At 35.8% G+C, this 16,406-nt stretch overlaps 1 protein-coding gene across 3 annotated transcripts in view; it reads right to left on the bottom strand.

Annotated features, from left to right (window-relative positions):
- Positions 1–16,406, bottom strand: part of LOC141337372 (caskin-2) — an 80,454-nt gene extending 64,048 nt beyond the window's left edge. For all 3 annotated transcript variants that reach the window (XM_073843187.1, XM_073843193.1, XM_073843200.1), the window contains exons 1-2: positions 16,134–16,406; positions 9,441–9,955 (exon numbers count right to left, since the gene is read on the bottom strand). In XM_073843187.1, the coding sequence (XP_073699288.1) occupies positions 9,441–9,534 (94 nt within the window). In that variant the 5' untranslated portion in view covers positions 9,535–9,955; positions 16,134–16,406. The remainder of the gene's footprint in view (positions 1–9,440; positions 9,956–16,133) is intronic.

Raw genomic sequence — 16,406 nt, 5'->3', positions numbered from 1 at the left:
TACCTAAATTATTATTATTATTATTATTTTTTTGCTTTGTTTTTTGTTACAGAAGGTTCAAAAGCTCACTAATGCTCCAGAAGGAAACACGATGCATTAAGAGAATTTGAAGATCAGGGTAAATTTAAATTATTATTTCTTCTGGGAAACATGCAAGTATCTTCTGTTGCTTCTAAAGAGCAGTTGTAAATGAAAAAAAAAAAAGATATTTAGGCAAAATAAGAAAAATTTACACTTCTCATTCTGTTCAAAAGTTTTCACCCCCAGCTCTTAATTTTTCCTTCTGAAGCATCAGTGAGTGTTTGAATCTTCTGTAATAGTTGCATATGAGTGTCTCAGTTGTCCTCAGTGTGAAAAGATGGATCTCAAAATCATACAGTCATTGTTGGAAATGGTTCAAATACACAAAATGCTGAAAAACCAAAGAATTTGAGAGACCTGAAGGATTTTTCTGAAGAACAGCGGACAGTTTAACTGTTCAGGACAAACAAGGGAATCATGAACAACTATCACTTAACAAAAAAACACAACTGTGGATTATTCAGGCAACAACACAGTGTTAAGAATCAAGTGTATGAAAACTTTTGACTTCAACTGTATATTCCAAATAAAGGCCTATTTAAAAATCCTGAAAAATTTTCAACTTTAATAATCATAAATGTTTCTTAAGCAACGATTTCTAAAGGATCATGTGACACTGAAGACTGGAGTAATGATGCTGAAAATTCAGCTTTAGTGTCACAGGAACAATTTACTTAAAATGTATTTTAATAGAAAACAGTTATTTTAAATTGTAATATCTCACAATATTATGAACTCTATTACTCTATCATAGATAGGCTCATATGGGGATATTCTCATCTTCTGTACAGCACCTGACGTGCTCTCAAGATGTTTCTCTTTAGCGAGCCAATTAAACATTTAGCAGGCAAGTGGCAGACTCGACAGACAACTGCCGTACAGAGACAGAATTTCACAGTCTGTCAGAAGGGGTTTTAACACGTCCCCTTCAACATGTGCCTCCCCACCAAAATGAGAAAATCTCATTAGTTTCCCCTGCTGCCATCAGTCATGGTGGGGGATGCTTGATATTAAGAAGCATCCCATAAACATGCAGTTAAACCACTGACTAATGAATGAAAAACCACTACAGTGGCTCTTTCAGAGGATCAAACGAAATCATCTGTGACTCTGATGTAGAGTGCCGACATTACAAACTGAGAAACCACCACCAGCACTTTGGGACCCATACAAACGTGCGCCCCATCTGGTGGAAATGATCAAAACCACATTCTTTGAAATTATCACTGAACAAGAGAAATCACTGATGGGGAACTAGATGAACTCCGAGGTGCTGGAGGTTAGCAGTGGGTGGTATGACCAATATCTTATTTTGTAATAAAAGCTATGAGGAAATTAAAAAGACAATTGGTTTGTATATTAAATAACCATGAGGTAATGGCTATTTTGGATAATCCAGTGAATTAAATGCATCACAATGGCACTTTATCTTAGTTCATTCTCTGTAACGAGGATAATCGTGCTTTGTGTTGACCACAATGTGCTTTGTGTGATGAATAACTGGATGCCAAGAGCACGAAACCATAGACGTTCAAGAAATCCAACTCTTAAACTATAAAGACAGTAATGATAATGATACTTCTGATGTTTTTTAATGCATTTACAAAATTGTTGATTATTGTGATGCATATTGTTGAGCCTGTTGTATTTTAAATGCATTTCTGTATGTTGGATGTTCACCAAATGCAATGATCTGTAATGTTTTTGAAGTCAGCAAGAATAATCACCAAAGCTGCATTTATTTGATTTATTTTTACAGTTTAACTAAATGCTTGCTATTTGAATATATTTTAAAATTTAATTTAATTGTGTGATGCAAAGCTGAATTTTCAGCATCATTACTCCAGTCTTCAGTATCACATGATCCTTCAGAAATCATTCTACTATGACAATTTGCTGCTCAAGAAACATTTATTTTTATCATGTTGAAAACATTTGTGCTGCTTAATATTTTATGAAACTTTATCAATTTATTGTATCCTTGCACGATCCCTTAGAAATCATTCCAATATGCTGATTTGCTGAAAATGTATAGCCTGGGTTTTCGCGATTTTATTCACGCTGCTAGGCAGCCTGGAGACCATGGACCAAATTTTCACCTCAGATAGGGAACCAATCACAGAACGGGGAGGGAGCAGCAAGACGATGACGCCTTCTATGCGACTCACCGAAGCAGTTTGTTTATAATCATGGATCCAGCATGGCAGCAGACACTAAGTTATCTTTCGATGCAGCCTTAGATCGTGTTCTAAGTAGTTTAGAACGCAAGTTTAATTTGAAAAAAAGAGCAACTTTTGGCGTTAAACCATTTCATAACCAAGAAGGATGTTTTTGCCCTGCTACCAACAGGCAAAAGCCTCATATATCAACTAACACCGTGTCTACACCGGACACGACAGTTGCCGCGCCGCGCCGCAACAGCTAAAGTCTGTCTACACTGGACGCGACAAAGCGACCGTTGCAAATCATTTAAACTTTGTGTGAGCACGTCACAAATAGAACGCGGCAGCAGATTACTGTCAAGGATTTGCCGTGTCGTGTCGTGCCTCTCGCGTCCGGTGTAGACACGGTGTTGGGCAATGGGGCTTTGCGAGACCCCAGTCGTTATGGTTATCTCGCCATTAATCGCCCTAATGGAGGACCAGGTACATACGTCATCCGGTATGATTGAAACGATTGGCTATGAGCTACGCACAGGCGCATTTGATAGACATTCCTTGCGCCCAATAAACGGCTCTGGGCATTCGTAATCCACACCTCAAATACAAGAAAATGAACATGTGGTTCCCAGACCACGAATCATGACATTGTCATGACGTGGTTTGGCGTTAGCCAGGCTAGAAAATATACGCAATCAAATAAAATTAAGAGTATGGGTCAACAGATTTTCAGCGCTGATATTACATTTTTATGATTATCAGTATCGGTCATTTTCAAAACCTATTTGCCGATAAAATAATTTAAAATAATTAAACTCAAGTTTTTGCCTGTGCCCTTAATTTTGACATTCATTTTCTTTTCTTTTTTTACACCAAAGCTGCATTTATTTGATTAAAAATACAGTTAAAAGTGTCATATTTTGAAATATTTTTACAGTTTCAACTAACAGTTTTCTATTCAAATATATTTTAACATTTAATTTATTTCTGTGATGGTAAATCTGAATTTTCAGCATAATTATGTCAGTGTCACATGGTCCTTCAGAAAACATTCCAATATGTGACTCTGGTCTACAAAACAAGTCTTAAGTAGCACGGGTATATTTGTAGCAATAGCCAATACATTGTATGGGTCAAAATTTACGATTTTTCTTTTATGCCAATAATCATTAGGATATTAAGTAAAGATCATGTTCCATGAAGATATTTAGTCAATTTGCTACCGTAATATATCAAAACTGGACAACTTTAAAAGCAATTTTCTCAGTATTTAGATTTTTTGAAACCTCAGATTCCAGATTTTCAAACTGTTTTTTCTCAAAAAAAAAAATTAATAAATAAATAAATCACCCTATCAATGAAAATATTTGTTCAGCCTTCAGACAATGTATAAATCTCAATTTCAAATCCATATGACTGGTTTTGTGGTTCAGGGTCACATATGATGATTTGCTGCTCAAGAAACATTTCTTATTATGTTAAAAACAGTTGTGCTTAATATTTTGTGGATTTTTTTTCCAGAATTTTTGATGAACAAAGAGTTCAAAGAACAATTTATTTGAAAAGGAAATCTAATGTAACATCATAAATGTCTTTAATGTCATTTTTGTAACTTTATTGCATCCTTGCTGAATAAAACTACTAATTTCCTTCAAAAAAAATCAACTGACCCCACTTTTGAACCTAACCGGACGTGACACAGTCTTCTACAATGACAACGGAAATTCTGCATGTACAACAGGATTTTGGATGAAATTTCAGTCTGGGTGGAGGCACTCAGTTGAAGCAGCAAAAGCAGAATCCAAACAACAAAACATGCCTGTCAGTCACAGCAGGCTGTGACAAAAACTCAGATTCAAATGTCTTTCGTTGCATCTAGTGCCTTTGAACAACATGCATGCCAACAAACATCCCAGCCCTAAAAAAAAACCCAGGACTTAAAGGATCAAACGTCTGGGATAAAATCTGAAATAACAGAGGATTACACCGCAGATTTAACACGGAGTATTATCACACACACAAACAAATTACTGTACAATCCCAGCCAACCTCAAACTTCCATCTGTTATTCAGACAGTGGAAAGAAAAAAGGTCAGAGAGGCAAAAACCATCCAGCAAAACCCAAAGTCAGCAGTAGGCGTATATCGGATGTGCTCCTGATTCACCATGAGAACTTTCCACAGCCTAGATATAAACACGGAGATCTAAAATAGGTCACGATCACATGATAAGAAGCGTCCATTTTCCACATATAATACCCTATAATCAGTTTGATCACCATCTGGGTCTTCATCGTGATTTATGAGAGTCTGAAGAGGGGTTAAAGCAAACCTGCGCTGGCAGATGTCAAGGGAAGCAGGGCAACGGATGCTTGTTTGTTGCGCAGCCTTGATGAGCACGTGTACCAAACGCAAGGTGATGAATTAGTAGAGCAGCGAGCGCGAACAAAGGATCGTGGGTAATCTGACAGTCTGCGGCGCAGCCCCTCAGGGATTGAGACAAAGCGACAGGGCTATGGGGCGGAGGCATGCTGGGTAGGCTAGTCAGCTGGCCAGGTCTTCAGCGGCCTGAAGGATGAGGGCCACAAAAGCCTGCCGCGTGTTAATGACTGTATGAAAGCGTTTATGACCCATAGCGCACTAAAGATGACATTATGGCGCAATTACTCAGCCTTCGTGCCACTCGCACAATGGACCAGGCGTTGATTCTGGCCTATAAAAGACAAAAGAGGAGGTTACACATGAGATCGACTAGCGACCCAGGCCTCTCTTGAAGTGGTTGCGTTATCTGTGTGTGTTTACACACACTTGGGTAAAGAATAGCTGAGGTGGTGCTGGGTTATCAAACTGACCTCTCACTGGCCTTGGAAATCAAACCCCGAAGCTTAAGTCCAAACAAAAACCCAAGGGAGGAAGGAGTCTTGGTGACCAGGTGTTGAAATGGCAAGTTTGGGATGTGTAGAGAAAACAAGACTGTTATGTTAATTCAAGATGCAGGATTGGATTCATTCAGGCTTAGGCTTTCCCATGAGACACAGGCAAATATACAGCCAACCTGCGATAACCACAGACACCTGCCCAACAAGAGGACACAAACTTCAAAAGACAAAGTCCCCTGTGTTCTAATGGATAATTACAAGCACCTTCACAAACATGTGAAAAGGTCACCTGCAAGGTACAAAGGTATATTTAGGGCTAAGGTTGCTCCAGGTGTGAAGGTGTGCATTTAGCATGGGAGTATTTTCTGTCTCAAGATGTATAGATAATATGGGACATGCAATAAAGAACTTTCAGATTTTTTGTTAATTGATTTAATATGCATTATATTAAATTCAAATGTTGCATTATTATTATTATTAATACATACACTTGGAAAATTTATGTATAAGAGCCGGGGGTGAAAACTTTTGAATTTAAAGATCACATTGCAAAAAAAAATGCTTTTCTTACTTAATTTTTGGTCTTGTTTCCAGCCAAAATATCTAAAAATTCTTAAATCAAGAAGGATTTTCTAGACTGTTTAAAACTATTGTTCTGTTTTCAGAAAAACAAGTCAAAATTAAGTGCATTTTTGCTTGAAATAAGCAAAATAATCTGCCAATGGGGTAAAATAAAAATAATTGTGTTTTCTGTTTAAATAAGATTTTTTTTTTTTTGCTTAATTGGCAAATTGTTCAGCTTGTTCTAAGCAAAAACTCACTTCATTTTTTACTTGTTTTTTTTCTGAAAAAAAAGACAATAATTTTTACTTGTTTAGAAAATCCTTCTTGATTTAAGAATTTTTAGACATTTTGGCTGGAAAGACAAAAAATCTAAGTAAGAAAAGCATTTTTTGCAGTGCAGGGTAAATTTAACTTATTTTGTCTTCTAGGAAACAAGTAAGCATCTTCTGAAGCTTCCGAAGAGCAGTACTAAATGAAAAAATATGATATTTAGCCAAAAAAAAAAAAAACATTCTGTTCAAAAGTTTTCACCCCCGGCTCTTAATGCATCGTGTTTCCTTCTGAAGCATCAGTGAGCATTTGAACCTTCTGTAATAGTTGCATATGAGTCCCTCAGTTGTCCTCAGTGTGAAAAGATGGATCTCAAAATCATACAGTCATTGTTGGAAAGGGTTCAAATGCACAAAAATGCTGAAAAACCAAAGAATTTGTGGGACCTGAAGGATTTTTCTGAAGAAAAGTGGGCAGTTTAACTGACAAACAAGGGACTTAACAACTCTCACTGAACAAAAAAAAAAAAAAACACACAGCTGTGGATCATTCAGGTAAGAACACAGTATTAAGAATTAAGTGTATGTAAACTTTTGAACAGGTTCATTTTTATAAATTCAACACTTATTTTCTCTTGTGGACTATATGCAAATATCCTTTATGTGAAATATCCGATATTTTGAACCTACATCGGTTCAAAATATCGGTAATCGGTCAACTTTATCTTTAATAATCAGTATCAGCATTGGCCCTGAAAAACGCATATGGGTTGACCCCTAATTGAGACAAAATGCAAAAGAATAGTGCTTTAGTATTTTCAATATAGCAGCTTTTCATTTTGTAGTGTAAGTTATTCAATTTATTTTTAACTATTGCTGAACATTGCTTTTAACACTTCATAAAAGCAAAAAGCCACTCTGTATAACATCATGCCTTCTTTTCCACATTAAAACCGCCGTAATATACTGCTTTTAGTGGCATATTGCTTTTACAACTGTCTTTATATGTTATCACAACAGACTCCGACAGAGAAAAGACCCCGTTTCTATTCAGACGCCTGGCAGTTTGGGAGGTCTCACTGGGGTGGAGCATCTCTCTTCCCCTTTACAGACTCCCACCGGACCACATCACAGAAAACATGGGGTCTTCATGCTGGAGTTGAGTGCCGGCAGCTCGCTCTCAATGTACTGCCATAAAGAGATAAAAGTACAACGCAAACACAGAGTCTGTTGATGTTATCAGGACCCAGTTGGCAAGGTGTTCCAAAGGCCAATCGGGCTGCTCTTATAGAGATCACAAACCAGGAGAAACAAAACACTCCCAGCAAAGGCTAATTGGTGGGACTGGGAAAACAGGCATCAATGGGGTTCTCCAAGCAGTGAGTTCATTCATGTCAGACCATTAGAAAGCTAAAGTGCACAGAGAGATGTTTAACTAAAACAATGGTCGCCATAGATCACTGTTGAGGAGACAAGCAGGTCTTGAACTTTGACCCCCCTAAAATAAGCTCTTATCATCAACCAGTAAAATAAAAAGTAAATGGGCTGTGTGTAAGTATATGTCTACATTAATTACACAACAATTCTGTAGAAAGCGCCACAGATTTCCACAGAATTCAAAGTTCTTTACATCGCCACCCATTGCATGTTTGTTAATGAAATACTGTGGCTAATTTGATCAATCAATATTCTTAACCATATTTAAAGGGTTATTTAAGCCAAATTTAAAATTATGGCTTCATTCACTTACCATTATTCCAAACCAACATGACCTTATTTCTTCCATGGAACAAAACACAATAATTTTAGCTCACTGTAGCCTAAATATTTTAGTCTGTTCCTTACCTGAGGCTACTGGTATGGCTCAAGAAGACTTGGAATATTGAGTACAAGCAATATGGGCTTCTTTTATATTGCTTTTCTTGTCATTAATGGATATTTTAAAGCTCCTATACTTCTATAGCATGGAAAAAAGAGCAGAATGAACATTCTACTAAATATCTTCCTTTAAGTTCTATGGAAGAAAGGAAGTCATACAGGTTTGGAACGACCTGAGGCTGAATAAATCATTTCAAATTTCGGTTTTGTGTGAACTATTCCTTAAAATCCATCTTGCAGAATGTAGGGCTGTTCGATTCTGAAATTTTTGGAATCGATTCCGATTCCTGGTTCTGGAATCGATTCCTCACTGTTTTCGATTCTTGTTTTTCAGATTGGAGGAACCTAATTTCGTCAATGACTGCAGGATATAAAGGTCGCACAAAGTAACCTTCTCATAATATGAAGCTTCATTCGTAAAAATGACAATACATTTCTGTAGCTCTGATTGTGAGGGCATTCTGCTAGGGCTAGGAATCGATTCCAAAAAGAATCAATTCACTGATCACCAAGTTTGGAATCGATTCCCAGCCCTAGCAGAGTGCCCTCACAATTCATGGAGAAAATGTGTAAAAATATGCTAAATCTGTACAGTCATGAGCACCACACTCTTAAAAATATAAAAACCTTGAACATCCACAGAAACTTTCAAATGCAAAAAAGGTTCTTTATAGTCGAAAAAGGTTCTTTAGATTTTTCAAATGTTCTTCAAAATGGTTTTGCAATGACTGCAGGATATAAGGTCATAGAAAGTAGCATTCTCATAATATGAAGCTTCATTTGAAAAAAATACAGTACATTTCTGTAGCTCTGACTGACTTTAAATTGTAATTTTGTCTCACTATTAGCGAGCAAGAGGCAAATTAATGGGTGCCTCTCAAATGGTAGGCTGCATCATCAAACTTAAATGAGCTCAGTACTCGTTTTCATTCAGTTTATTTTCATGAATCAACATTCATCTGAGATATGCAGCCTTCCTTTTGAAAGGCACCCATAGATAAGATTCGTTAAACTAAAAAAAAAAGGCTTGGAGTCGATTCCAAACTTTGGAATCAACTCTCGATTCCCAATGCCTCAGAATCAATTAACTGATTCTTTTTGGACTCAGTTCCTTGCCCTAGCAGAATGCCCTCACAATTCATGGAGAAAGTGTGTAAAAATATGCTAAATCTGTACAGTCATGAGCACCACACTCTTAAAAATATAAGTTCTTTATTGGCATTGATGGTTCCATGAAGAACCTTGGACATCCATGGAACCTTTTAAATGCAGAAAAGGTTCTTTATAGTTGAACAAGGTTCTTTAGATTTTTCAAATGTTCTTCAAAATGGTTCTTTTAAGAACTGTTCACTGAAAGGTTCTTTGAGGAACCAAAAATGGTTCTTCTATTGCATCACTGCAAAAGCACCCTTTTGGAACCTTTACAGACCATTTCAAAGAAATAGATGCAAACTAAGAATTCACCCAGCCCCAGTCATGGGTATCATCAGAAGAATTATACTAATTGTTCGCAGTTCATCTTTTAGCACCCTGGTCGTAGAACAATTGCCAGTGAGGGTCTGCAAAGATCAAAGATCCTCATGTATACACATAGGGAAGTAATGTACTCACTGCTTTTGCTGGCTTTGACCTTGGCCAGCAGTTTCTGCGTAGTAGCTAGATCTCCATTCTTGACCGCTTGCAGAAGATCCTGCTCTTTTCCCATGATCTCCAGCAGCCAGAACTCCACCAGCGTCCCACAAGAGTCCTGATCCTCCCTTACACCTCCATAGAGCGGCACAACCACGGCATGAACCTATCCCAGAATCCTCTCTGCAGTCGGAGTAGGTGACAGCCAGACGTCTGAGAGAACCACAAGCAACCAGATAGCCGTGCTTCTCCAACAATCACGTCATCGACAGACTTCGGCCCTCCGTCTGGTTATGGACACGGAAGGTCGGAGAAATGGAAAATCTATTTCGCTTTATGAATTGCCTTCCGGTTTTGCGTTCTCAAGTTTCCAGAGCCTTTTCAGGCTAACGGAGTCGGTTTTTGGTCGCGTGGAGCTCCGTTTCTGGGAACGCAGAGGCCCTGCCAATGCTGTGGTTTAGAAAGTTGAGAACGGAGTGGCACAAGCAGACCAAAACCTGAAAAAGAATTGGGCAAGGAAAATAGTACTGTTAATACATCAGCCAAGTACAGTGCATGAGCAACGCAGCAAGAGAGAGAAAGTAATGCTGAGAACAGAAGCCCACTATGATGCTCTGACAGCAAGCCTTTGAGATCAAATAAAGACTCTTTTCACCTTTCAGACTTGAACAATTCCTTCTCAAGGAAAGGTTATAAGTGGATTATTCATGCTTTAAGGCATAGTTCCCCTAAAAACTGTGAATTCGGTCATTATTTAGTCATTTCCACATGATTTCTATCCTGTATGACTTTTTTCTGTGGACCACAAAAGATATGATACTGTTCAAATATTTAGGGGCTTTTGAAAGAAAGGCTGCATTAAAAAAGACCAAATAGGACAAATAATGTCTTAAACATGTGTTAATCAAAATGAAGTATTAAAAAAACACTGCCATTTATTTGATGGACAGAAATGTTATTATTACATGATATGATGGTAGAATTTTCATTTTTGGGTGAACAACATCTTTAAGATTAACTTAACTGCCAATATATATATATATATATATATATATATATATATATATATATATAAATATATATTTGCGTCAGTGAAATGATTCTTATTCAATTAATTTTGATATTTTTCATTTGGGCACAGAATGTCAGGGTGGTACAACCTGTTATCATATTATAATGAAGAAAAAAAGATTAAATACTTGAAAATAAATAAATTCTTGAAAAGAGAATGTTAAGTAGTTTCAATATTATTCTCTAGAACAATTGTTAACTTATTGTAAACATCTGAATAACATTTAATAGCAGCATGTAAAAGTGGTACAACTTTACAACACCTAATCATTTTAGATTTCATAATTTTTAATCATTGTGTATGACAGACATCTGACAATAGAAGTCAAGATTTCCCTCCAAAGCAAGCGGTAACTATGACAAAAACACATTTGTCAGTAAAATGTTGCATTTTTAAAGGGAGTGTTCATCCAAAATTCAGTCATTTATTACTCACCTTCAAGTCATTTCAAACCTGTAAGACCTTTGTTCATCTTGATATTCTTGATGAAATCGGAGAGCTTTCTGACCCTGAACAGACAGCAACACAACTGACACATTTAAGGCCCAGAAAGGTAGTAAGGACATTGTTAAAATAGTCCATGTGACGTCAGTGGTTCAAACAATAACTTTAAAAAGCTATGAGAATACTTGTATTCTTGTACTTTTTGACTGACACAGAAAGGAAGAAGCTGTTGAATAATTTTTGATTTTTCGTAGCTTCATAAAATTAAGGTTGAACCACATGGACTATTTTAGTAATGTCCTTCAGGGTTGCCAGGTTTTCACAACAAAACCTGCCCAAAAAGTATTCTCGTAGCTTCATAAAATGAAGGTTGAACCACTGATGTCACATGGACTATTCTGCCCTTCAAAGCAAAAAGGCAGTAACTGCATTTTTGGTCAAAAATGAGTTATTATCATTTTCATGACATTCAAGGCATCCTTTGTTATGTGACAAAATATCTTATCTCAAATGTGTGTGATTTCGCGGCATCCTCATGGGACGGTTTTAACATTGGATAACAGGCTGAATGAAAGGATAATTTTAAAGTAATTTTTCTCAGATCTGCACTCGGCGTAGTTACTGCCTTTTTGCTTTGTAGGGAAGTATTTTAGTGATGTCCTTCAGGTTTGCCAGGTTTTCACAACAAATCCTGCCCAATTTCTGCTCAAAGCTAGCCCAAAAGGTAGCATAACTGCTTTTCGAGAGGGGTCTCCCAGTAAAAATAAGCATTCCAGGGGCCAAACTCGCTTTAACATGGGGACATAAAAACACAACCAGCGGCAACAATGCTACAGTAGCCAAATTTGGAGGGAAAACTGCAGACCTGGCAACACTGATGTCCTTACTACCTTTTTGGGTCTTGAGGGTGAGCAATTATTGACAGAATTTTAATTTTTGGGTGAACTATCCCTTTATGTATGTGACTGCTCTTTTAAAAAGTGTTGGCCAAGCATTTGTATCTGCGTTTACAGGCCTTACCCCAAATATGAGCAGCTGTAGTAGTAGTAGTAATTGCCTTAACATCACTATTTAAAAAACTGCTGACGCTAGTAGTCTAAGTCTCAAATAACATTCAAACAAGCCAAAAGAAACATGTTAACTAAAAAAGTATTGATGGCATCTCATACATACTTGCTGTCAAAGCAAAAAAATAAAAAATCACAGGCTTAACGGTAAGTGTGGTCAAAGGAACAGAAAAGAAAAAAAAAACAACAATAACCATATGCAGTGCATTGCAGCACATGGCAACTCCACATTCAGCGGTCAGGCTGCCCGGTGTCTCGGTCACAGCACGAGCATTAAATGAGTACCACACGGCCGTCTCATAATCACTCTTCCATTATATAACGCTGCACGGTCTTGCCTTCTCTACACGCCCAAAAGACTCTGAGGGAGTAAGCAAAGCCGTCACTCTCAATAGCTGTAATCACGTCCTCTTTCGTTTCCCTCAGGGCCAATAGTCTTTGCACACTGCCGCTTTGTTGCCAAACCAACGTGTGAGTTTTTGAGCCAGGGTGGAGTGCTGTTTTGATGGGTTTATAATGTTTTGATTGAACTTTATGAACATGTTTACAGGTACTCTTTATTGAGGAAAGCCACAGGAGGAACAGGACAGGTGAATGCGAAGGTGGATTTAACTGCTTTTGATTTATGAAAATAATTCACAAACAGGAATAACGGTTAGACAATCCTAGCAACTGGCCCTCATGTTTACAAACCATTTTAATTTCAGGGATGCAAAAATAAGCAATTTGTTGTGATCATGGTATTCTCAAGCACTTCTGGAAAGTGGTAATTACGACGTCAGGTGTGTTCAAATCATTTTGGTCGAAGCAAAATGACAATGAATGTAGCTTCTCTCACAGATTTTTGCACTCTACTGCTACAAAATGAGGTATAAAATATTTTGTACAAATAAACTTACATTTTAACAAATTTACCATAAATACAGAAGCTGCATCCATTGCATATTTTCTCAATATTTTCTAGGTTCAAAGAACATCCAGAGTTCCTCGTCCTAATTACATCTTTATGATGGCATTCGTGTGCATTTAACTGGTAAATACAATCTTTCCGATATGACTTGAAGATGTTATCAGTTTAGGGCTCTCAAACGATTAATTGCATCCAAAAGAAAAGTTTTTGTTTACACAATATGTGTGTGAGTACTGTGTATATTTATTATGTAATATAAATACACACATCTACTTGTATAGAATTACAAAAAAAGTTTAAATTTATTTATAAAATATTTAAATGTATTTATAATTTAAATTACATACTTTTTTTCCGGATGCGATTAATTTAGGGCTGTCAAACGATTAATCGTGATTAATCACATCCAAAATAAATGTTTGTATTTACATAATATATATGTGAGTACTGTGTATATGTATTATGTAATATAAATACACACACTTGCATGTATAAAATTACAAAAAACGTAAAAATTTATATATAAAATATTTAAATGTATATATAATTTAAATTACATATCAATATAAATATATATAGACAAATATTTTTAAAAATATATATACATGTATGTTTGAGCATTTATATATACATTATAAATATACACAGTACTTACACATATATAAACACAAACTTTTATTCCGGATGCGATTAATCACAAGGGCTGTCAAACGATTAATCGCAACCAAAATAAATGTTTGCGCTTACATAATATATATGTGAGTACTGTGTATGTTTATTATGTATATATAAATACACACATTTTTTAAAAAGTTACATTTAAATATAAATAATATATAAATTTATATATCAATTATTTATATGTATAAATTACATATAAATATAAATATATATTAAAAAATTAAATACACTGTATATACATGTATGTGTCTGTACACATTATAAACATATACAATACACATATATTAACACAAACTTTGTTCGTATTTCGCAATTTATCACAGTTAGGGCTGTCAAATGATTTAAATTAATATATTTGCTAGTAGTGTGTATATTTATTATGTATATATACTGTAAATACACACATTTGCATGTATAGAATTATAAAAAAAATTATATTTATATATAAAATATGTATACAGAATTTAAATTATATATAAATATTAATATATATTTAAAAATGAAATACAGTGTATATACATGTATGTGTATATATACACATTTTAAATATAAACAGTACTCACACATATATAAACAACACAAACTTTAATTTTGGAGGCGATTAATCACGATTAGGGCTGTCAAACAAATAACCGCGTTTAATCGCATCCAAAATAAAAGTTTGTGCGTACATAAATAAATATGTCTACTGTGTATATTTATAATGTATATATAAATACACACACATACATACATATATTTTAAAAAAGTATATATCTATCTATATTTAATTATACATGTATATAATTTCAATTGTAATCTAAAAATATATTTTACATATAAATCTAACATATTTTTCCTTAACATATATATGTATGTGTGGGTATTTATATATGCATAATAAATATAAACAGTGTAAACACACACACACACACACACACACACACACACACACACACACACACACACACACACACACATACACATACATATATATGGATGTGATTAATCGCATTTAATCGTGATTAATCACGATTAATCATTTGACAGCCCTATTTCAGTCTATATGATTCGGTTTTTAGAGGACATACAACTTTTCCTAAGTCAAAAAAAATGCTGTCAGCATGCTAATTATTTAAGCACCATGGTTAAAAATAAGAGCTCAACTAGTTGCCCTCACTAATTGACTTTTGCTGGACAACTAATCGACCATCATGACCATCATAACCACCTCAGCTGGCACAGTATGCTCTTACTACTCCATTCTGCTTGCAAGCAACATATAAATCACAAATATTTCATTCTTGTATTAGAAATGTTTTCCAGTGACTGATTTTTTTTAAACGCTCCACATGGATTTCACAGCTCAGGACAGGTTTTAAGCTTTGGAACCATGTGCGTTCTTGCCATCAGTGCCATCAGTCAATTAGTGCTGACATGATGTTATTTACTTGCAGTTTCAGAATGATCAGTCGCATGGCTTTTTTGGCTCAGGTGACTGCATTCTTAAACATAAAGGTTCTTTTTCAGCATCCAAGGTTCCATGAAGAACCTTTACCTTTTATGGAATCTTCCAAATGCACCAAAGGATCTTTATAGAACTTCTCTGCTTACAGATTTACAGATTCTTCTCTTCTGAAACTGCATCAAAAACCCTTTTTAGCACCTTTATTTTTAAGAGTGACAAAAAGCTAAATCAGGAACTGAGCAAACATGACGGGTGAGGGCTGCATCCTTCTAGTTCTGCGTTAGACAGTGAGTAACCTCTATTGAGATAGATGAGGATGCTAATAGATGCATTCTGCAGGTATTACAGACCTTCTTGTGCTGAACTGACATCTTTGACCACCTACAGGTTCAGTCCCGGAGCAACCTGAGCTTGTACAAGGATGCAATGGTGATGCATTAACTCTTGTGAGGTTTTCAACTATATTCTTAAGGTTACAAAGCTAGACATTTTCTACAATCTACACAACTCCATAAGGTATTGTCTCTGAGCACAGACATCGTGTGTGCCAAAATAAACAAACAATGATATATCATATTTCTTCACAACACCCATACAACCATAAACCAAACAATAAAGTCTGCAAGTTTACGTTACAGTACATCTAAGCACATCGTAAACTATCCAGTTTGTATAGTTGATATAAATTTGCCAGCTTTTAAGTCAATCTGCAGAGATCTTGCAAAAGAAAATCACTATAGTAACCACAGAGTTTCCGCCAAAATATCAGGCTATTAGCCGCCTCTGTTATAAAAATAAATAGATAAATAAACAAACAGAAAGCTTCCAACACTTTATTACTACTTTACAATGTAAACAAAAAGCAGTGTATTTTCTCAGAAACTCTAATTAGTAGAACTAGAAAACGAAACCACAATTCGCTGAAGTATACATCTATCAAGCATTAGCGCTATAACTACTGATGTACTTTTACTGTTTTCACAATATTGTAAGATTTTAATCCATTATTTAGCACCAATGATAACTCTCCATTAATTATGAGGAACACACTTACCATTAAATTAGTGTAAAGAATTCATTTTACAAGTAGGTTCCTGCCATAACAGCGGGTCCAGGATCGGTCGTTCGTTCACTCTCTCCAGTCCAGACACTTCAACAACAACAACGAACTCAAAGTCACCTTTAGTCAACTCTTAGCCGATAAGCACATTTCGTTGTAAGTGTGAACACTTTTGACCAATGCTACTCGCGTTTGAGTCTTTCCTAAGTTATTTTCTCGGCAGTCCGTGTCGATAAACTCCAAACTGAGCGTCGGCTGCGATTTGCA

Source organism: Garra rufa, chromosome 1, assembly GCF_049309525.1.
Source record: "Garra rufa chromosome 1, GarRuf1.0, whole genome shotgun sequence".
NCBI lineage: Eukaryota > Metazoa > Chordata > Actinopteri > Cypriniformes > Cyprinidae > Garra > Garra rufa.
The sequence above is the reverse complement of the archived record's forward strand: the minus strand, read 5'-3'. Positions and strand labels throughout refer to the sequence as shown.